The 24,743-nt window shown below is 35.5% G+C and overlaps 1 protein-coding gene across 34 annotated transcripts in view; it reads right to left on the reverse strand.

Moving 5' to 3' along the window:
- Positions 1–24,743, reverse strand: part of LOC132747680 (androglobin-like) — a 145,201-nt gene that overhangs the window by 108,503 nt on the left and 11,955 nt on the right. For 28 of the 34 annotated variants that reach the window (XM_060737170.1, XM_060737124.1, XM_060737153.1 and 25 more), the window contains exon 1: positions 15,732–16,147. The exons of 2 other annotated variants lie outside the window; for them this stretch is intronic. In XM_060737170.1, coding sequence (XP_060593153.1) covers positions 15,732–16,132 — 401 coding nt within the window. In that variant the 5' untranslated portion in view covers positions 16,133–16,147. Of the gene's footprint in view, positions 1–9,553; positions 9,709–15,731; positions 16,148–23,913; positions 24,182–24,743 lie in introns of those variants that run through there. 4 more of the 34 variants (XM_060737165.1, XM_060737163.1, XM_060737157.1 and 1 more) reach the window with 3 other exon arrangements.

Below are 24,743 nucleotides of genomic sequence, written 5' to 3' on the forward strand. Positions count from 1 at the left end.
CCTTGAGCTTAAGTGAGCTTTCAGCCTGGTTAACGCGTCTCTGATGCTGACCACTTCCTGCCTGTACGGGTTACAATCCCTGCTTCCGGATTTGCTCATCTGGGGAAATCTCTGAGGGTGAGCACCAATCTTGTCTTCGCTGTCTTGAAATTCCTCTACCAGTGAAGAAAATGGGAGTTGAGCTGATTGCTCTTCCATACAGTCCTACACCGGAGAAACTGGGTGGTATTCCTAACCACTTGCGGAGGTGTCTGCTTGTAATCCTCTCTAAAGCTTCAATTTTTTGAGCTTGGTATCTCGTACAGCATCATAGGCAGATTAGCCTTGGAAGTAAGGCATGCTGGTATAACCAGGCTTTGAACTTCCCAGGGAGATTGCTTTTGTCAATTTTCTTAAGCCCGTCTTCCACCTGGGTTTCTAGCTTCTTGACATTGTCACCATCTTGCAGGCTGCATCAAACCACTTCCCTAGGCACTTGATTGGACTCTTAGTGATAGATGGGATATCCTCATTCTGTACTCTGAGAATGAACCTATTCTGTGGTTTTTGCCATTCTTGATAATGAGAGATCTGGACTTTGCGGCCTTGAATTTCATTCTAGCCCATGAAGCGACATCTGTCAGGGCTGTTAACATCCCATCTCGCCTGTACATGGGTGGTTGTGGTGAGAGTGAGGTCATCCATAAAACCTCGACTGGATGGCAAGTAAATCCCTGAATCTGTCTTTGGTCCACGAGTCTCTCTTAGAGCACGTTGATTAGAAGATTCATTCCATAACGAAGAGTACCACGGAAACTGTACAATCCGGTTACAATACCTTTCTCCAACTTCTGCCACTTTGTCAGCTGGTCACCAACAGAGAACCGGAGTTTGATGCCATCCAAGTAGCTGGTGATGATTTTGTGCACATGGTTTGGGACATGGTAGTGTTGGAGGGCTGTGTAGATCAGCTGGTGTGGGATGGAACCATATGCGTTAGCTAGATCAAGCCAAACTACTGTGAGGTTCTTCTTCCTGCCTTTGCCTCTCTCTTATGAGCTGTGAGAATAGCGCTTGTGTGCTCTACAACAACCTGCCAGATTACCCGGGCACTCCTCCCTTCTGGATGGAAGTGTTGATGTACTTGTTGGATGTGAGGTAAGATGTAAGTCTTCTTGCAAGGATAGCAAAGAAAATCTTCCCTTCAACATTGAGCAATGAGATGGTCCGGAACTGGTTGACATTCTTGGAGTTCCTTCCTTGGGAGTAAATATTCCCTCTGCTTCCTTCCAGGGGCTTCTGGTATTTCACCTTTCCTCCAAACCACCTTGAGAAGCCTCCATAACCTTTTCAGTAGAAGTGGGCACATCTTATACACTTTGTAAGGGATGGCGTTAGGTCCAGGAGCAGAACCAAATCTTGCTTTTTTTGATGACCTCTTTTACTTCTCCCAGTGTTGGCTCTGTAGTTATGAGTTCAATCTCTGGAAGTGCTGCTGGGTCTATGCGTTCACAGTCACCTAATGCATTGTTTCTACTAGCATCGGAGTGGGTCTCATGAAGGTATGTTTCAACCTCTTCCAGCGGGGCTTTCAAGAACACCCGATCGCTCTTTGTCAAGTAGAAGTTCTTGCAAACTTGTAGGGGTTGGCTGTAAACGCCATTCTCTTCTTGGCTCTCTCCCCGGGCCTTCCTCCTCGTGTTTTCGCTTTCCGCAGGGATTTCAGCTCTGCTCGTGCTGTGTCTCTCAGCTGGGATAACCCGAGTCGCTCTAGCGATGAGCTCTTCTTGTATCTTTGCTTCAGCTGACGGAGTCCCTTCGAATGTTCTCAATGCGTAACTGCCGTCTGTTAGGTTTGGGGCCTCCTTTCGTACCTTTGCTTCCTCCACTCCAAACCTTTCTTTTGCTACAGAGTAGATTAAGGTAGAGAGGGTGTGTAGCTTCCGGTCCACTGGTCCTTGCATGGATGTTTCGAGGATAGTATCCAGGTCACCGTCTAGGAGTTTCCATATTGTCTTGTCTGATGCTTGGGCCACATAATCCTTTGTTTCCTTTGACTAGTGGTAGGGTCTAGACGTGGTCTATCCAGAACAGCTACCTGCTCTGCTTCTTGGCTGCAATGTCCCGGAATCTTAAGTTAGTTCTAGGAGAGGGTCTGCTTCTTCCACGCTCTGGATCATGAGAGGCATCGTGTGTTGTCCTCGAAAACGGAGAAGTTCCTCAAATTACTGTGGGTTGAATCCGGATTGGGGGTACTCCCTGCGTCTCACTAGTCCAAACCGACTAAGCGCTGTTCTCGGGGCCTCACATGTTGACAACCAGTCTTGCCTTGGTGGATTCGTAGACGTCGTTGGTTTTGCAGACTTTCCCGCATTTGCATGTAACTGTTGTTGCTGTTTTCATAGTCGATTGTGCGGGCGCGCGTCGATTCCATTAAAATCCGTCCAAGTGAGTCTATCAATCCTCCCCCCCTCTCGGTAGACTCTGGGGGTGTTCTTTCATTGTTGGAGTCTGTAGCTTGCTTGTGGGTGTCCTCTCACGAAGACTGTGCAGTTTGGGTTGCTAACCCTAGTGCCCCTGTTCCAGTCTATTCCTGGTGGTCATCTGTCTTTCCAGTGTCACCAATCTGTTCTCGGTTGCTCATCTAGTCTTTCCTAGAAGTCCACTGTATGTCCAGTTGTTAGATGAGTAAGATACAATCTGGAACGCACCTAATGTAGATCTTCTGTAGAACTCCTGTCTGTGGTGCTTCTAGATTGCTGATCGACCTCCATCATCCAGCATGGTGCTCGCCGTCATTGATATTTCGGCCCTTATCCATGTATATCTGCTGGCGAGTGGGCCCACCGTCTTACGGTGTGGAGGTCGATTGCTTCCAGCCTCTTCTCCTATTCGTCTCAGCCACAGCCAGCTAGACGCAAACGCTCGGCAGCTTGGCTCAGTCTCTGGATTGTCCTACGTCTATCCCTTCCAGTAGTTCCTATCGCTGTCATCAGTCGGCACACAGATTGCGAACAGAACCCTCGCACACCTACTTCAATAGGAAACAGCCATGTATGCCAGCCTCCTCTGTCTACATTGGTTGAGTAGCTCCGTATACTTTGCTTTTTTCCTCTCGTAGGCCTCTTCACATCTTGTCTCCCAAGGTACTGTTAACTCGATCATGATGAGTTTCTTTCCTTTTCAGACCACAGTATGATATCTGGTCTTAAGTTGGTCTGGACAATACTTGGGAAAACAAGCTTCTTGCCAAGATCCACCTCCATGTTCCAACGCTGTTGCGCCATCTAGAATTGATGGTTGGTGTGTGGCGACTGTGTCTTGGCAGTTTCACAACCGGTTTTACAAAGTTAATCTGACAAAGATTGGGGTTACTCCTTCGTTCCTTTTTCCTTTCACCTTCAAGCCAGTCAGCACCTCCCTAAGGACGTTGTCATGACGCCATCGGTACCTTCCTTGTGTTAGTGCAGTGGAACAGGAAGAAAGAACATGCTCCAGAGTGCCAGGACGATCGCACAGGTCACATGCTGGATCCGTTGTAAGTCCCCACCTGTGGAGATTAGCTGGGAGGGTAAGAGGTCATGGACTGACCTGATAAGAAAGGATAACCGTAATGGTTCATACTTCCATATGTCTTCCCAAGTCAGCTTCCTGTCTATGGTGTTCCAATGAAGTCCATGCTCCTGTGCTCCATCCCTACTGCTCTAGCCTGTCTTTGCACTCTTCCTCTGCCCCCCTGACTTCTGACTGAATCATGGCACGTCTCTCCTTCTGGTCTGCCTGGTTCCACAAGGGTGTCTTGGTAGCACCAATTCCCTGTCGTCCCACAGCGGTTATTCCCACAATGTCCTTGAGCTTAAGTGAGCTTTCAGCCTGGTTAACGGTCTCTGATGCTGACCACTTCCTGCCTGTACGGGTTACAATCCCTGCTTCCCGGATTTGCTCATCTGGGGGAATCTCTGAGGGTGAGCACCAATCTTGTCTTCGCTGTCTTGAATTCCTCTACCAGTGAAGAAAATGGGAGTTGAAGCTGATTGCTCTTTCCATACAGTCCTACACCGGAGAAACTGGGTGGTATTCCTAACCACTTGCGGAGGTGTCTGCTTGTAATCCTCTCTAAGGCTTCAATTTTTTGAGCTTGGTATCTCGTACAGCATCATAGGCCAGATTAGCCTTGGAAGTAAGGCATGCTGGTATAACCAGGCTTTGAACTTCCCAGGGAGATTGCTTTTGTCAATTTTCTTAAGCCCGTCTTCCACCTGGGTTTCTAGCTTCTTGACATTGTCACCATCTTGCAGGCTTGCATCAAACCACTTTTCCTAGGCACTTGATTGGACTCTTAGTGATAGATGGGATATCCTCATTCTGTACTCTGAGAATGAAACCTATCTGTGGTTTTGCCATTCTTGATAATGAGAGATCTGGACTTTGCGGCCTTGAATTTCATTCTAGCCCATGAAGCGACATCTGTCAGGGCTGTTAACATCCATCTCGCCTGTACATGGGTGGTTGTGGTGAGAGTGAGGTCATCCATAAAACCTCGACTGGATGGCAAAGTAAATCCCTGAATCTGTCTTTGTCCACGAGTCTCTCTTAGAGCAGCGTTGATTAGAAGATTCATTCCCATAACGAAGAGTACCACGGAAACTGTACATCCGGTTACAATACCTTTCTCCAACTTCTGCCACTTTGTCAGCTGGTCACCAACAGAGAACCGGAGTTTGATGCCATCCAAGTAGCTGGTGATGATTTTGTGCACATGGTTTGGGACATGGTAGTGTTGGAGGGCTGTGTAGATCAGCTGGTGTGGGATGGAACCATATGCGTTAGCTAGATCAAGCCAAACTACTGTGAGGTTCTTCTTCCCTGCCTTTGCCTCTCTTATGAGCTGTGAAATAGCGCTTGTGTGCTCTACACACAACCTGAGAACCCGGGCACTCCTCCCTTCTGGATGGAAGTGTTGATGTACTTGTTGGATGTGAGGTAAGATGTAAGTCTTCTTGCAAGGATAGCAAAGAAAATCTTCCCTTCAACATTGAGCAATGAGATGGTCCGGAACTGGTTGACATTCTTGGAGTTCCTTTCCTTGGGAGTAAATATTCCCTCTGCTTCCTTCCAGGCTTCTGGTATTTCACCTTTCCTCCAAACCACCTTGAGAAGCCTCCATAACCTTTTCAGTAGAAGTGGGCACATCTTATACACTTATACTTTTATTAAAGTACATGCCATAGGTGAAGTTATCAGATAAACGGCAGATAATAAGTTAAGGTGAAAGGGCTCATAAATCATCAGTTTTAGTCCTGACTCTACTGGATTTATGCAATGGATTAGCCCCGTTTTGAATTTGGGACAGACCATTTGAAAAAATAAGGGGGATTTCAGTTTCGAAATACAAAATTTGAGATGCGGTATAGAGCCTCTCAGACTATATAAATCGCACATAACATGTAAAATATTTCTTAAATTGTAAATATTTTACTTTTCTTAAAATCTTGATACATTTTTCTCAAGGATGATTTTATTGAAATATTTTGGCTCATCTTTTGAGGCCACATGTACTCGTCCAGTCTTGGTGCCCATACAAAAAAAATGAGGTTAAAAAAAAATGAAAAAATGTTTTTTTCCTATATACCATGACTACGAATTGTAGAATTACTACATTGTATTGTTACAGAACTGGAGATTGTGGAATAGTTAACAGAGTTAATAGAGGTCGTTAACAGGATTCCATACATAGAGCATATGACTACTTTTTCAAAAATTCAAATATATATGAGTTTTTTTTAGAAGGAAGTTACAAAATCAAACTATTTCCATTTCCGTTAGTCACTTGACTGTTTCATTAAAACTTTTGATAAAAAGTTATCGAAGTGTTGCAGCGATAAGCTTAATTGAATTTCTCGCGGTCGTGTGAAGTGGCCATTCCGCGATGTATCCATTAAAATGTGTGATGTATGCCATTATGATTATTAATCTTGCCAGACGGTCATATCATGTCACCTGGCAACGACTGGTAATCCTTGCTGGTAATGTTTGAAGAGTTTCTGGCCAGGCATGGATATTCGGTACTATTTTTCATTACATATCATTTAAATTAAAAGTCACACCGTATTACCAGCACCCGTGATGGCAGATTGCAGGTAGGTTAATTTGGTTCGTAAATTTTCATTACGCAAATAAGGACAATTTCATTGCTATGTACATGTAGTTACTTTCGATTGACTGGAGTTGCTACAGAGTGATTTTTGAGCACGTTTCTCAAGTTACTAAAATACTTTATTGTCTGATAAATGGCTTTAACCAAAAGATAAGAAAGATTAAAAGACCGCCAGTAACTATATACGCAGATAATATCGTTTATGCCCTTATTCTTACTTTCGAATAAAAAGTATAACATATTTTACGACTGTAGATTATTTTACCTTGATGATAGCATATTTTGTCTATGAGAGATCATCTATCATCAATAATCTCTGCCATCACTAAACACCAAAAGACCCACCTACATATTTTATTTATTATTGTGACTTTACAGCATTACTGGTTAAGTATGGTAGGCTGATTTATCCCATGTCGTATGTTCGCTTTTTTTTTCGCCACGAAACTGCGAAATCACAAAGATACTTGTCAAAGACCAACCTTTTCTTCTTCTCAACAGTATGTTAATCAGACTAAATATTAAACATTGGACCTTAGTGTGAGTTCCTTCAGCCACAGGTACAGAGCCAGACCAGCCTGCACATCCATGCAGTCTGACAAGGCTGTATAGTGGTGGTGGTGTTGGTAGTTTTCACTCCGGATCGCGGAAGTAAGCCACTTTAAATTTACTAGAGCACAGTTCAGCCACCGCATCGTTCCTGAGCAGGCTGTCAAGCAGTTTATCAGTACCAGTTGCGCTTCACTTTTGCAAGAAACTGCTGGTCACCTCTGTACATGCCAGAGCAAAGGTACAGTGCGAATGACCGTAGAAAGAATTTCATGATCAATTACAACGAAATTACAACGAAAGTGACCTGCGATTTGGGAATCGAATCCGGGCCGCCCGATGCACAGTCCAACGCTATTGAGCTAACCAGGCGGTATCCTGGCTGTATATTATTGGTAGTTCAATTTTATTAGTATATTTTTATACTAAATTCCCTTAATTTTCAAATGAACAGTTCCATTTTCAAAGCATTGCAAATCTAAATTTATAAAATCATATAATAACTTGATTTTTCTTATAATAGACATTTATTATATAAAAAGAATAGAAATAAAATAGGAATTTCGTCACGCAGAAAAAAAGCAAATATTTATATAAACGATAAAAATCCCTGTTATTATTACGAAGCCTTTCATTATTTCTATAAATAGAAAATAAAAAAAAACATTAAGTAAAGACTTCAAATAAAATTTAGTCTTTTTAAATTGCGATATAACATATATATCATTATATACACGAACTGGGAAAGGCTATTAAAAGAAATCAATGGGGAGAAAATATGATTAAGTTTTCAAAGAAAGCTGGAAAAGAAGTACAGATAACTTGCAATGTATCGATAAACATTAAATCAACTCTGTTTAAATGACTGGGTGATCAATATAGAAATATAGACGTGAAGAAAGTACGTAATAGAGGGACATAATTATTTCATTTGATTGCTGGTTAATGTTCATTTCGTTTAGCTTCTATTGCTACCATATTTTGTCGGTTTTGTTTCGTTCGTTCGTTCGTTCGTTCGTGTATTCGTCCGTTCGCTCCTTCTATCTATATTTCCTTCCTTCCTTCCATCCTCCTTCAACCCGCTCATTCATTCATTCGTTTGTTCGTTTGTTCATGTGTTCGTTCGTTCTTTTCTTCATTTATTCTTTCGTTTGTTCTTTCTTTCTTTCTTTCTTTCGTCACTCACTCACTCACTCACTCACTCACTCACTCACCAACTCACTCACTCACTCACTCACTTCTCCATATACACAAAGTATATTTCCATTCGTCTATTCAGTCATGCCTTCGTTCATTCACTAATCCTTCGTTCGTCCGTTCATTAGTATGTACGTCTTAAACTAGCTGGAGTGGACAAATGGCAGGTAAGAAAGTAAGAATATATTTTTGAAAGCGAAACACGTATACGTATAAAGATCTGCTAAAGCGCATTTGAATTCGTCACAGATATTAAAGTGCGACCTATACAAACAAGTGATATATCATGATGTACATAAATTTATTATGTTTGAACTTTATGAAATAAATACTGTTTAAACCAAATAAGTGATATATTTAACATGATTAAAACGTCCTGGCTATTATAAATTAAACAAATAAAACATAAAAGAAGACAATTTCAATAGTTTTTAACTCTTAACCTCCATGCGGCAACAGATTTTACCATAGTGGCCAGTGAAGACCAAAAATCAGCCGGCACGAATGCGTGTCATTCGGTATTCAGCCCAAACAAAATAAATGGTTCGGCCAAGATTGAAAGATGGACAAGTCCATTTAAGATAAAAAAATACTTCTTGTAGTTGACAGACATTTTTTTATATATTCAATTAAATACAGTCATCCAGAATCTGACAAATTAAACAAATAAAACAAACCACAAAACATTTTCAATTGCTTAAACTCTCAATGCACATATTGTACTTGCACACCGTTTTTATATTGAATTGCACTTTAAAAACGTGCATATATCAAAGGCAAGACGCCTAGGTTTTTTTTCTACTTTAAGTAGAGGAGCTGATTATTTTTTCTGTACAATGATATACAAGCCTACATGTCTATCACCACCCAGAAATATATCGGTGTAAATGATTTGTCCAAATAAAAGAACCATAATGACAAACTATGATAAAATTGTCTTTACAAAGATTTTCTTTACTTTTTGCTTTATGATAATACATTACACTCATGTTTGTTTCCGAAGATAACAAGAACTGATATGCGAAGAAACGCGGACATTATCCTTTGGAACATAAATCTTAGAAGTAGCTCCAATTTGGTATATTTCTATGCCAACGGTCTGCATTCATAATATTAATGAATCATAATAAAACCTTCCAAAACGACGGTCGAATATTCGTCTATCATTCTGCCGAATAATGACCCTAAATGGCCAATACTGAACCTAAAACCCCGCGAGTAACAATAAGAAAAATAAAGCGAAATATCATGATACTTAAAATGTTGCAGAGCTAATAGTTTTATCAATGTTATTCTCCTACAATGGTTATATTTCTGTTCAACTTTGTATTTAAATATCTTGAACATTCTTCCTAATATAGACGTATATAATCTATATTAAATATATCAAACATTTCAAATCATCTAGACATATCAACTTGAATTTGTCACTGAATGCGTGTTTTATCAAAATATCATATACTGCAGTTCGGTTGCCTTATGTTTTTTTTTCAACAGCTGGTTAGTGACTCCTTGCATTATTTTGGACACGTGCGGGCACACGAGTAGAACCACTGACATTCTGTTAGGTGTCTGGACAGATTCTTCAAATACAAAATTCCTTCTCCAACATTAAACATATGTGTCTCTGACATAAATTATATTCGCGAAAACTTGAAAATAAAAGCAAACCTTTTTCTCAGCGGTATATGCGGGTGCAGACGGACATGGTCCGGAAGTGGGATAACCGTCATACGACGCATATTCGCGCGACTTTCCACGCGCGTCGAATGCATTATTGTTTCTAAATTCCTTGAATATTAGAATGGAATATTACAAATTGAAAAAGGCGTAGTTACACAGATAAAATTCCATGTTATTTCCACATTTTTTTTCTTCGTTAAAACGTTCACGAATGAATTTCACAGATCAAGGCGGATAAGAAACTACTACACGATATTGAAAGTTTGGTGTCTTATTTGTTTAAATCACGGGTATATGTTTACATTGTCTTTTACTTAAAGTCAATCTAGGATAAAAATTATAATCATAATTTTGTACTTCAATCGCATTAAGATGTTTGATAGATTGATCGGTAGTCAAAGAAACGCTTGAAACAGAAACGCTTTCCTTAAAGTTATTAAACAAACAATTATAACTGATTTATACTTATGTACTATCAGGAAAGTTTATTTCATAATATGTACAATAAACATCCCTGCTACTATATAAATCATTATTTTGAACCGCATCTTTTATTTATTTAGCCGATGAAAAAAAAATAGTTCATCCTAGTTCAACTTGTTATATATAAGATTTTTATGAAGATTTTATAATAAACTTTATTAACGTTATAGTTACGTATCTCGTATCCAGACTTTTGCATGATGGCTTCCCTTATAAATACAGTTTTATCCAAGTTAAAAATGTTTTGAATACATTTTTATAGCAATCAAGTTATCATAAAATAAAAACCTTGTATAATGCAATTTTCTTACAAGGGAGGTAAGTAATTTGATTAAATTCGTGAGAGAAGTAAGGTTGTTCCCCTTAGTTCATTTATAATCGTATAATAACTTAATAACGAAAGCGTTTCTTTCTTATAAAACGGTCATAGTTCTCTTTTCAGAATAACTGCAATTTTAACTTATTATAACATAACTGCCATCGTATGACTGTGGTGTTAATACATTAAATGCTATTCAAATTGGACATCTAAAATAATAATGTTTATAGTGAAATAATATCCCGATAAAACAATAAAACTTATTATCTGTAAAAGGTCTTCCAGTATTTTTGTACGAAAACGTGTAAACAGAAAGTTAGTGTTAAAAAGTAGCTTACATTGAGTGGGTACTCCCCCTCCGTTTAGTTGTCGGTAACGTCAAATGCGCCTCTGGAAGATTGTTTGAAAACGAAACCCGGCGTCCTTCCCGTCGGCGGGTGGTTTCTGGAGTTAAACATGATTGGACACTTAGTAAAGACGAACCCGAATCCGACGGTGACGTATTCCGCCGGCGACCTACGTCATAGAGAGCCGCATCACGTTTTTTCGTCGGCGGTGTTTGAGACGATCTACCATTGACTTGTAATTCCATGACTGTTTTTTCATGTAAACACGTACGGAATATCGCAATAGTAACATCAACATATCAGTATTATAGAAGTAAACAATTACTTTACTTGACATGGCAATGTTTTTCTCACCATATACAAGTTTTGATTAATTTGAATAAACATGAGTGTGAAAGACATTGAACCTAACGGAAAGTAACTCTTGTAACATAAATTTGTTCGACAATTTAACGATTACTCCCCTTTAAAATGTAAAAATATAGATATTAAATGAAATCGAAAACATTGAATATAACGGAAAGTAACTCTGTCAACATTAATTATATCGCCGACCAAATAATTACCTCCCCTTTAAATTTAATACCGAACATAACTTTTCCGAATAAAACGATTACTTCCCTTTTAAAATGTAATGTAATGAAATAAGAATACTAATAAAAAGAATCGGCCTCAGAGAACTATATATACATAAAAAATTGAGAACCAAAGGTAAAGTTCTAGTTTGCGAAATGAAAGAATACCGAAGATTCATTCCCCTGTTAATAATTTTAGGCTTAATTGGGGTATTACAGAAAGAAAAAAAACTACCTATTAATAATAACCTTAACGAGCACAAAAAAAATCTTACCAGTCGGAAAACGTTCAACAAAGCTCATAGAATTAAGCATTATAGCCACGAATCCTTTAATCGTGGTACAACGTCGTGTATGTCGATCATACTTTATAGAGGTACTGTATCTTAGTTAAACCAAGTCAATTTTTTCATTGATTTCAGATTCTTAACGGACACAATTGATTTAATTCATGCTATAGTCTGTCTTTGGGACAATGTTTAACTAATATATTCGTGTTAGTTGTTAGTACGTTGCTGAAAAAATAGGCATGCTATAAATGAATAATATTTTAGCAGATTCTACATTCCAAATTAAAATTCCAGAGGAAGTATTGCTTTTTATAATTTGTACAATTGAACAATTTTATATAAATTAACTGAAGTATTTCAATTTGTGAAATAACATAACAGCAGCTTCCGTTGTTATAAATATTCATGCATCATCGATAAATTTAATAAATGATTGTTAAATAATTCATTAAAACTAGAGATCAGTCCTATTGTTGGTATTTATGACAATAGATTTTATTAATATTAGGTAATACTGCTGTCAGCTAAATGTTCATCAATAATTAACTCATTTATTTATCGTCTGCTAAATGTTTATTCAATTCAATGACTGACTCGTTTATCTAGCAGCTAAATGCTCAGCTACAAATGCTATTCAATGGTGAACTTATTTATAATCATGTATTTTTCCTAAGCCTATATCTATGAAGAAGAAATAATGGGTGGGAGGGGTGACGATAAGAACGTGTCAAACTCAAAAGAATTTGAAATATGTTGAAGTATGAAAAGTATGGACTCAGGTTCAAATCTTTATCGTTCTCTCACTTCTGTACGTGACCCAGAGGAGGTATTATTCTCCCGACAACAGTAGTAAAACGGTGACGTCGATGCGTCTCATAAATTCGGCCATATTTGAGTAGAAATTTCAGGTAGCTTCTTAGCTGTCTCAAAATATCAGACTCAACTCAAGCATTGTTACTCAACTTAAGTTGTAAAATAAGTACGTAATTGAGTTTAAGTAAATACAATATACTTAAGTTGGTTTTATTTTTGAATCCGGGACCAGATATTCGTGTAAAATATATTATATTTATGAACTGTATAGTTTTAAGTGAGATTAAATAAGACGTGATCTATTCTGATCTGTAGATTTGAAATACAATTGTATTTCCGACTTCATGTAGCACCTAGCACAAATTTAAAAGGCTATAAAATGCCAAGATTTTTCACAATGTCGAACCGAAGTGTTTTCGTGTTGTGGGTGAACACGCTAAAGGACAACAACACGACACCATTTGTCGTGCTATCGTGTTAACAGTTTTCGACAAACCGGAGGACACACTCATGCGTCATGCCAAGCCTTTTGGTCCTATCATCTAGTCAGCTTTATCACTCATTAATATTCTCAGAATTATCATCAGTACATTCATATAATTATATAGTAACGAGCACAGATATATCATTTATTCAGCTGTTAAACTTGGGTAAACTCATTATCATAGTCAATGATATTCAAATCTTTAATGCAATCTATAATGTGTCCTTACATTAATACATTAAGTAATACATGCACACATTAGATAAGTTTACTAAGATGGTGTTGGCTGAACTTTTTAATTCATAATAATTTGGCCCCTAAAAGATACTGAAAATTTCAGATTAAATCATTGAAAACAGCATGCAAAGTTACATGATACCGTTGTCGTGTAATTTCAAGGTATCCTAAATAATTATCTTGTACTAGAAAAAACAACATATGAGCCGCGTCACGACAAAACCAACATAGTGCGTTTGCGACCAGCATGAATCCAGACCAGCCTGCGCATCCGCGCAGTCTGATCAGGATACATGCTGTTCGCCATCATTTTCTCTACTTGTTATAGGGTTGGTAAGCGTACAGCATGGATCCCGATCAGACTGCGCGGAAGCGCAGGCTGGTCTGGATCCATGCTGGTCGCAAACCCATTATGTTGGTTTTGTCATGGCACGGCCCATATTATAAACATCTTGTGGCGAGAAATATGAAAAGGCCTGCCAAAAATATTTAGTAATTTAGGAAAAAAGCTTGTGTAATAGATATCCCTTATTTTCTCTTAACAATAAGAAATCAAAAATAACCACTGGGCAAAGTTTATCTTAAAAAGTGTTAAAACGTAAGGTAAATGTTAAGTTAATTAAAACAAGTATAATGCCCATCTGCTTAAAAAATCTCAGACCAATTTAGTCAGTCAAAAGGGTAAAACTGGCATAAAACATTACATACAAAATCTTGTTTGAACAGGAATAGATAGACATTCAAGGTATCATTACATACATTAAATTAAGTCCGTTTTGAGGTTACATTTCAAAAACCAATCCAAAAAATAAATATTTGGTTTAATAAAGCAAAGCCTTGAGCCACAAAAGGTAGTTGCCTCAAATATTGACATAAAATATTAACTACTGTAGTGACATTAAACATATTGTACACTTATAGTTAGAAGTCTTCCTCGATAGGTTTAATTATGTCACCCGATTTTGAAATTAATTGCCAGTTAACACACAGATAAACAACAACCAACGATATGGATAAACATGACCAAACATTAAATGTTTTCAAATAAATACATTGATATATCGATATCAAATCCCAAATAAACATTGTCTTCATCTCAAATATTGGTTAACAGCACGGAAAAATAACATATGTTTAATACAAACAAAAATAAGGAAATATTATACAAGTTATGTATTACACATATTATTTTTAGTGGTAATCAAGTCAAAATACATCAACTAAAAATCGTTAAAAAAAGGTAGCGAATAACTAAGTTATTTTGTAGTCCGGTTAAACATTCAACAATGTCATACATTTTCAATTTCGAACGTCGCGAATATGATTAGATATTTTTCAAGCGTATTATTAGTTCCACTGAAAAACACATACATATTACTGTGTTCAGTATAAAATGCATTTTAGTAAAGATTAAAGCTGCATGTCTCCAGATAAGCCAAACTATTGACTTGAGAAAAATCACTACTCAGACTATAAGAGAAATAAAATATTCAAGATTCAAGAAATTATTTACAAGACTGGTATGTGCGATTAATGACTAAATTTGCTGTATTTATCATCCTATTTCTACTCACACAGGAAGGATTGTTTTTGCATATTCTGGCCTCTCATTTTTTTCCATATATTTATTAACCTTTGACACGGTAAATATTTTAAGACAAAAGCATTCATCGTTTTCAAAGAAAATGTAAATACAAATATGACAGATGAGTCGGTTAAATTTGGTCTGCATTGGTCACACATAAGAGTAACTATGTATTTTCCATATTTTTTCTCATAGCATTGGTCATCAACGGCATCCATTTTCCCCAATTCATTATATTTCTAAATTTTGTCAATTTTTACGTGTAGTATTCCATGAGTTTCCTTAATGGAAATCGAAAGTTTTCAGAACATTTCGTTCTTATGTTATGGCGACCATAAACAAATTTAATTCATTGTTCATAGAAAAAAAAACCTGTCCACTGTTGTTTTAAAATAACATACATTTCTGACATTTATATATATATATATTTAAGGGAAAATCTTAATTCTAACACCCGCACTGTATAAGGTAATATGGGGACTTTCTAACTTCTTGTAGAGGAATACCCCTGAAGAACCCTGCATGCGTTTATTATTTCAGACACAATCGTACACCTTCAAAATTGAGATATTTCTCTCTAAAAGTTCAGATAAATTTATTATAGAATCATACAGATAAATTACGTTTCATTTATTTTAAATGAAATATTATTTATACTACTGATATTAAATTAACATTTTATGTAAGATGTTAACATTTTATAATTAGATTGTTATATATATTATTGAAACAGATTAGCCCTGTATCAGACATTGGCCGACCTTGGTAGATCTTATACATACATGTATATCATTGTCGTAGCTTCATTTATTTACACAAACAATATCAAAACCATCAAGTACATATGTATATAGATATATAGTATATATGACAATCACATGTGTCACTGAAGATTTAAAATTATATTTCAACCACGTCCTTTTGTGTTGCTTCAAAAAACACACACATGCTCATATCCCATTCTGTTACAATTCTGTACAACATTTTGACATCAGAATAAATCTTAAAAAAATATTGGGGAAAGGAAACTTACGATAAAATTGAGGCTAGTCCAAACTGAGCTTTTCCTAGCTTTTTGAACGCCAGCGACATTTTACGATTTGCCCGGTCTAAAACCCTGTCCGTGCCGCCTTCCTGGTTTTGTTCACTTCCTACAGAACCATCACTGGGCCTTCGATCTGAATTCCGACTTTCTACCGATAGCGACATTCGCTTTACAGATTTCCAACTTGAATCTGAACTTTTTTCCGACGAATCAGAATTGACGGCCTTTCCTAGTGATAATCTTTTAAACATATTCTTAACACTGGAATTACTTCCTGCACTGCTTACGTTACTATCCCGACGGGATCCCGTTCCCGACGGTGTATCCGTAGAATTACTATCAGTTAATGCCGTAGAACGGCTATTAGATGCTAGTTTAGCCCAAGACATGTTCTGTCTTTAACGATTATGTATTTATTTCAAGAACAATTATAATCTAGAATTACTTGTTGATATGGGTCTGCAACCTAAATATGTCGCTTTTACGACAACAATGGCTATAAATGCATAAAAATGCATGCGTTATTGATAAAATCATATAATACTGTTGTAATTCTCAATATATAAAACTTGATTTAAATTGATTAATCTTACTAAAAATGTCAAAGTGGTTTTTCGATCATGATAAAGAACTTTAAAAACTGTGCCTTAATAAACAGATTTCTCTAATTTCTTATTTAAACTATTTGACCATCTTTATAAAAAAATCAGGTTTGCGCTAATTTTTTAACAAACATCTTCATTAAACATTATAATAAATCCACATTGAAGAACAAAACACAAAATACTATTCCGACAAGTTTAGAACACGACAAGAATATATCCAACACTATCAAGGAATACAAAAATTACAAAAATGACCACATTGAATAAAAAGACACTTCAGGTCTCTCCTATTGAGAAGCAAAAAATTACAAATCCTTATCCTCAAACCTTTATACACAGAAGCTTTTCAGAAGCCATTCAATTATTTTTATGTCTCGTGGAAAAAGGATTTCAAGTGTTTGTTCCTTTCTCTGAACTCAGCTACTAGATTCGTTATTTCAATTTATTGAATCTTCAAGTGTTTCACCCTTTTCCGATTTTCAACCGATTTGAACAAAGCACCGGTATTTCCATTATAAGCCAACTCTCTGTTAAGCTGTAATGACTGGTGTCTTATTTACTTTGACCATTGACCACGAACATTTTGATTGTCAGTGATATAAGCCGTATTTAGACATCATTGATATAAGGAAGGTGTCAATATTTTCATTGGTATGGAAATATGTACTCATTCCCCATACAAATTTATAAAACGTTGAAACTAAATCCACTTTAAACACTGTACAATCAAAAATTAATAAAGCATTTTAACGGACCTACGATCAAAAATTAATAAAGCATTTTAACAGACCATATTCTTTTTAATATTGCCAAAAAACTAAAGGAACAAAGTTTGGTATGGTTATTTTTTTTTACTGAAAGGACAGAAATATAATCATTGTGCTCAAGCGTAAACAAATGATTCAAAGTAGAGAAGAAAATATAATTTCTGAAGGTTTTTTTTTCTTCTTCTATAATGTTACTTTAAAGATAATACGATAACTATTTCAATGAATTAATGTCAAAAATGTAGAAAGTCTTCTTTACATACTTAAAGTTCAAAGACCTATTGAAATTTAATTTCAGATAATTAAAAAATACTTAAATAAATACGGCTCTCTTTTATCGTCAGCTGAAACAGAAAATACTAATTTACGAGATTGGTTAAGGTTTTAGTCCTATTCAATGCCCTTCCGATGATTATATTATTGAACCTTGTTCGGACATTTTAGGACTAATTGGCCAGCGCTACTACAATCAATTGCTCTTTAGGAAAATTGGACGCGTACAATACGAACATGTTATTGGGAATATTGACACATAGGAGATTATGTGGCACTTAATAACTCATCAAAAGGCTATCTAGTTAAACAGGGAAAGTGTTTCGTCAATAATCAATACATACCGGATAAATTTACTAAATTTACGATTTTGAAAGTCATGAATAACGTACGAGAGAGTGATAATAGGCAAAATAAACACAAAATCATGCCGGTCCGTAATAAAATGTACTTAAAAAGTGTTTAAACAAATATTTTAATGAACGACCGCAGATTGTCAATTTTAACTCTGGGCGTTATTGTCCCCTAACGAAAAGTAGTTGATAGCATTTTAGTTCATTAAAAAAAATCTACAATCAGTATTATAAAAGTTATTAAAATGATTGTATGATTGGCAATTATCATAAAATGTAAAGACAAAATAACTTCTTGAAAAAAGGCTAAAAGCAGCGCGCCTCCAGATTCAGGTTAATTTTCATTAAAAATTTGGAAATGTGTTAAAAAGTAAAATATTGAGGGGTGAACAAATAAAGCAATTTACATATTGCAATTCAAGAAAATTACAAAAAGGGGTCAACATATGCAGTAGAAAAATGGTGATAAAATACTTCAAAATCAGTCTAAAACCGCACATAACATGTGCTGTTTTTACCTTTCTTAAAATGTTTGTACATTTTTCTCAATATTGATTTTCTTGAAATAGTTTGGCTCATTTGGAGGTGTGCAGCTTTAACGTGCAATATTAATCATAATACTTTTTTCATTATTAGTACCAATAAAAGTATTTGTAATTTTGTTTAAACTGATCGTTAATTTTCTCCGGGTGATCTTGGGTCGCCACTGGTCGCATGTGTACATGTAGAATCAGGTGCCGCCAGTTTCAGGGTACAAAATAAACGGTCATGGCACAGCACAATAAACATCTCAGTGCAGGATATAATTGTGTATGCACTTGCAATCGGTGTTAAAGATTAAATTTGATACATACACATTATTTCAAATTAACGATTTTCAGTCAAAGCTATCTACACATACATGTGTCATAATTTCTATTGGAACCGCATTTTTGCTTTATGTTAGCACTTAAAGGAGCCCTACTAAAACAGATTTACCCCAGACATATAATAAAGAAATACACATGTACTCAGAATAAAATTGAAAATCTATATTTAGAGTGATTTTTAGCCAGATTTGATTTTTTTGCATAATAAAAATGATTATTCTTGAAGAAACGGGCCAACCAAAGGATCTGAAAGTTTTGCAAACAAGTTATTCATATGGATCTACATCAAATTTTATAATGTTCAATCCTGAAAACATATTTCCAGTACCATCATGTCATGTCAAAAATACTTCTATGTAGTCCCTTTTTATTTCAAAAACTACTGGATCGTGTAGACAGTATAATATTTCTATCACTATTTAAAACTAATTTATTCTCATATATTACAGATGCAAATAAATGCATACAGATATAAATAATTGTTAATTATTCGTTTCACACTAGCTCTTTTACTTTTTTCATTTGCAAACACGACAGACGGTAAGGTTGCAATGGGCAAATTGAAATACGACGGTCACACAATGAAACCATTAGCTTAAAAGAAAACATTTGAACATAGAACTACTATCAATTTTTTACTAAAATATGGTAACTTTGAATCAGTGAAGCTATTCGGAACAATGATGAACATTTTGTATATGATATGTAAACAAACAATAACACTATTTTTTAATTGGGTTTTTAATTCACACTAACACAATACAGGTCATATGGCGCTCTGGTGGAGGTAGACCTCTGCTGCCACTTTGTGCATTATTTCAGGCGTAAACGAGCTTCTGAGTAGAACCACTGACATTCCGTAAGAAAGAATTCGATGCTTGCGCTAATAACAATTTAAACGTAACCTTTCATTTCATTATACAGTAATTTACTTAAACTTCGCAAGATCTTGGTAGACGGAAAGCCAGGCAAGATGAACATTTCAAACAATTTGACAATTGAATAAAGTGTATGTTGTGGCATCTCACAATCTGATTAACAGTCACTTTACAACAAAATTGCTTAAAAACCTAACCAACAAAGGACGAGTTCGTTTATTCAAGATACTGTGCTCTTTAATCTTTGCCGCTGTTATCATGTTTTTGAAAACATCTGTAAAATAAGACCTTTAAAGTTTCAAAAAGACATTCATACCTTGAAAGAAGTAGATGTACATGTTGCATAGAGGATAAGTAGTAAGTATGCACAATTAAAAGCAAAGCAAGATAACGAATAACTTTGTCAATTTAGAATGTTCTTTTGATAATTTTTCACTCGTCGTTGTCAAGAGATATGGTAGGGTTTTGTGATATATTTCATAGATTTATATCCACGAAGTTGTTGTTATTGCGGAAAAGCTGACACTAAATAAATGAATTGTAAGAAAGGTTAAATGTGTCTTTCCAAAAAAATTTGCTAGTGTCAGAAACTATTTAGAATGAGTGAAATCACTATATAATTGATGGACACCGTACTGAGATTTTTTACATTTTTTACTGACGTGTTAACCCACCCTTTCAAACAATTCTGTGACGTCTTTTCACATTTTCTACCGTTTTGTGTTTAAACACATTTATCATTCGGTTCTTAAGCAACGTATATTGTCAAACTAAAGCAAAGCAATTAATTTTTAGATGAACATACCGAGATAAAATCGTATACATGAAATCATACAGTTTTTTTTTCAAACTAAGTAAAATTATAATAATAAATGCACCCTTCTAGTTTATCTAACATTTCTTAGTGTAACATGAAAAACGACTTACACGATTGAAGACCTCCGACGACCACGTGTCGGCGGCAACGGTAGATTATCAACTTGCAAATGAATTTCCCCGAACGAGCCTCTTTTTGAGGTACTACCTCTACGACTCGATGGCTGTGGCACGGCAAGAGTGTCACTTTCCGACGACCCTCGTCGGCTTCCCGGCATGGTTAAATACCCTTACTCCACCGACTAGAATCTTTTTAAAGAACAATTCTTAAGATCAAGTTAATCTTACATAACTTCAATTACACTTCCATTACTTATATTGTATATACACACAAACTATATGACATTTTCAATTAAACATTTACATCCTGTAATAGATTGATAGATCGGATCCTTTGCCCTTTTGCATTGCCTTATTTACCTAAAAACTCCGCATGTCTGTCTGACAAATAGAAAAGTCGGTCTTGATATTTAAAGGGCTTACTTAAAATAATCGTATCAAGCAATCAAAGATAAATGTCAAACTACTGCCATAAGAAGGTGTTATATTTCAGGACATCATCGGAAGAAACCACTAAAAGTCGAACGAAAGATAGAAATATAACAGAAATGCAGACAATCAGAAACATTCACTTTAAAAGACGACAGACAACAGTTATAAGAATGAACTTTCACTTAAAATATAGAGGTGACTATTCATTGATTGCACATTTATTTCTATTTTCAAAAGTCCGTATAGTCATGGAAAAGAGAAAACCGGAATCTCTTAAGAAATATTTCAAGAGCGAGCAACTTATACTAGGATTTATCAAATAGCATTCAAATAGGAATACTAGAACCACCCAACTACAAAAACGTTCAAATTGAAAGGACATAAAATTACAAACAAAACAAAAATTTCGTGCTGAACAATTTTCAAGGATCGAAAATGTAACAACTTTGATTGAATTTACGGGGCGACTGTTACAGCCTCAAAACGGCACAAACAAAACTGATTAGACAATAAAATAGAATAAAAAAAACAGAATGTTTGACCGGCCAAAATGGAAAAACTAAAAGTGATGCTGAGCCTGTTTATGGGCGATAACAACATTGAGTATCACAACAGTTTATTGGCTGAAAGGTAGATCATTGGTTGAGAAAAAACTTCAGAAGTATGATAACAAGATTAGATTTCTTTGGTTGAATCTTATACAATGTATTTAAGGTTAATTGTCCTACAGGGATCACTGTTTTGATTTTAGTTTTAGTATCAATTAACAAACTGCTATTTATGCAGTTTCTTAGGTTAATATTTCTATAAAGCTTCGTATTATTTCAAGTATATAAGTTAAAAATCAAGAAAGAACAAAGTAATCTAGTTAAAATAAGTGGTATAGAAGACATTACATGTAGCAATAACAATGTTTTGCGAATGCATTGTGTAGAAAAATGTTGTATATTGACTTAAAACCACGGTATCAACCGATAAATACTATCGTAAAGGAAGGATATCAGGTGAGAAGTGTTTTGGTATTTATCAAATGATCCTGGTGGTCGAGTCAGTTTTTACATTCTTTGAAAGACGTTTAACTTATGTGTCATAAAACACAAACGTTAACTTTCATTTAGAAATACATTTAAAACCGGTGCTAGGGGGCATGAGAGACGTTGCACATTAGATAATCTCTCAAAATCAGAATCATTGAAACCGAGTCTGCAAAAGTCAACTCTTTCTTTTCTTGTCATTACTCTTGAGTGATCAACCCCCCTTTCAGATTTTTAACACAAAACGCTGATAAAATCCAGATTGCCCAGCACGTTAAGAGAAACATATAAAATCAAGTGTCTGTCCTGGCCTTAAACTGTATGATAATATAAATTACAAAAACATTTGTGCTCCTTTTATAGTAGTATATTGAAACCAGTTTTTGCACGAGCACAATTGCATAACAGATGTAGATAACATCACGAAGAAAATGGCATCTTATCAGATGACACTTGCAAAGAAGAACATCGAATATTTTGATAAATCACTATGGTTCAGTTAATATAAGACGGTGTCATTTCGTCGACAATTGACAGACACAAACAATTTTGATTTGATACTAAATAATGAACCGCACTTGTGAAAAGCAATGAAAGAATTTATTTTGAGCTTAACGCCTTCTTTACATTTGTGGAATAAGGAAATGCAAGAACACTTTCAATATAATCATGAGAAAAAAAAGAGAAAAACAAAAAATTCCTTAAAGGAAGCTCAACACGGCAAAATTGAAAATATTGTAGGCTCGGTTTGATTGAGCCTGTTTATAGACGGTACCGGAAAGTGCAAGTTACCATTCAGGCCCCTAAGCATCGACTTAAGCAGAAATCAACATTTAACATGAAATGGTAAAATTTTGAATTTCGAAACATCTGCAAAGTAAAATTTTGTGAAATGGTAATGTTCTGAAAGTAATATATATGTTTCTCTTGAGTGAAAAATGAATATCCATGAACGCATTCAACATTGTCCATTTATTTGAATAGCAGTCTTGTGATAATTAGACAGCGTACATGCTTGCTTTAAGGTTTTTAAGATTTTCAAATTTTAATTCTGAACATATTTCTTTATTATCCTTTGCAGATTCACTTGATTAATTTTTAAATTTTATGTTTTAGGCTTTTTGACTCCAATTGATCCAATGAGAAATATGAATATTTCAGCACTATGCTGTTTTATAGTTATCGTGTTAATTATAAGTTACACATAGCGATAAAATAGCATTAATGATAAAATGACGCAGAACAGATCTGAAAACCTCCCATTATTTTCTACAAATCTGTGACATTTTTGCCGTCCCAATTTATGTGCTTTGTTCTTCTTTGAGTAAAATATGAAATGATTATTTTCTTTTAAGAAAAGAGTTAAAACATCAAAGCACGAATCATTGGCAAAGCATTTACAGCTGAACCAATTCGTGTCTCCAATTCTATATATTGATATTAATAACTAAAAATTCGCAGTATTCAAAAGCACTGATGAATAAGAATTTCGGAAAAGTTTCATTTCCAATTCTGCAGATTATATCTTATATATTTTCAATGTCAGATATATCGTTTTTTAGTAAAGAGAATCACTGTAACAATACTGCATACCAACGAACGCTTATTATATGATTTCATCCATTATTTGCAGGTGTTTTCATTGTCATATGTGAACTGATCGGAAAGAAAATGGAGAACAAATACCTTACCCTCTACCGAATGAGTTTACCCTTTGTTACCAGTATAGAGTCATAGCAGTTTGCACACCCGCGAAGTCTAACCTGGCTCTTTACTGTTGAATGACATTCTCACTTTTCATTTAGATATCCCAAAACTGATAGTGGACAATTTTTAAAAAATGGAGGCTGGACAAGCACATTCAAGAAAAATCCACAGGATAAGGGTAAGGAAAATTTGCAATCAAGTTGAAAAAAGTTTAAATGATTCAGTCGTATCACGACACAAGACAAGACAAAATCTGGAAGAAAAATTGTCAAAGGGAATGTTATACAAGAAATATCTTTATATATATATTACTTACATTTGTGAAGACCGCCGGCGGCCTTTGTTATCTACTGGAATTTGGAGACCGCTATCAAAAGATGCTCTCATGACACTACCCCGACGGCTTACCGCCGGAGAAATATGGAGAGTATCGAGTTGAGTTGAATCCCGACGACCAGCCATTTTCAAATAGATATTCTCCTATCAATTTTCCTATCACTATTTTTCATTTATATTCCAACTATTTTCAACTTTAGATCATACTGTTAAAAACTGAACATATCTTTGATTGACTAGTTTAACAATTCCACTGAAAATATATATACCCCTGGAAGTAAATTCGACAAACTGACATCATAAGTTTTACCACAATGTCAAAATGCTAATCTATGACCAGTTCTCCTAAACAAATTGCAATAATCCGTCTAATATTCTCTTAAAATTGCTATCAAAAGCGATTTCTTATTTGAAATGTCTCAATTTTCTAATATGGGAGTCAAATTAATGTCCACTTGATCTCAAATCACAAAAGAATATTCACTTTCTTATGGATAAGAGATGATATTTCTTATCATAAACGCTTCTTGAATCTACACTTTCAAATCAATTTTCACAAAGCAAGATACCGAATCCAACACTTGTACACGCATGAACTATTTTCAAGACAAAAACTCATAATGTATTATTCATAACATAAAAATTAAGTTGCCTTGAATATGACATTACTGATACACTGTCAGTTTAGATTAATAATTGATCACTGGTGACGTGCTTTGAATAATGTTCACATATTCATTCACTAGCTTCAAAAACTTTCCGTAAAGCATTTCCATATGCAATTTCCGGGTAAACATTCGTTTCACAACA

Source organism: Ruditapes philippinarum, unplaced genomic scaffold (genome assembly GCF_026571515.1).
Source record: "Ruditapes philippinarum isolate M1 unplaced genomic scaffold, ASM2657151v2 ctg111_1_1_1_1, whole genome shotgun sequence".
NCBI classification, from domain to species: domain Eukaryota; kingdom Metazoa; phylum Mollusca; class Bivalvia; order Venerida; family Veneridae; genus Ruditapes; species Ruditapes philippinarum.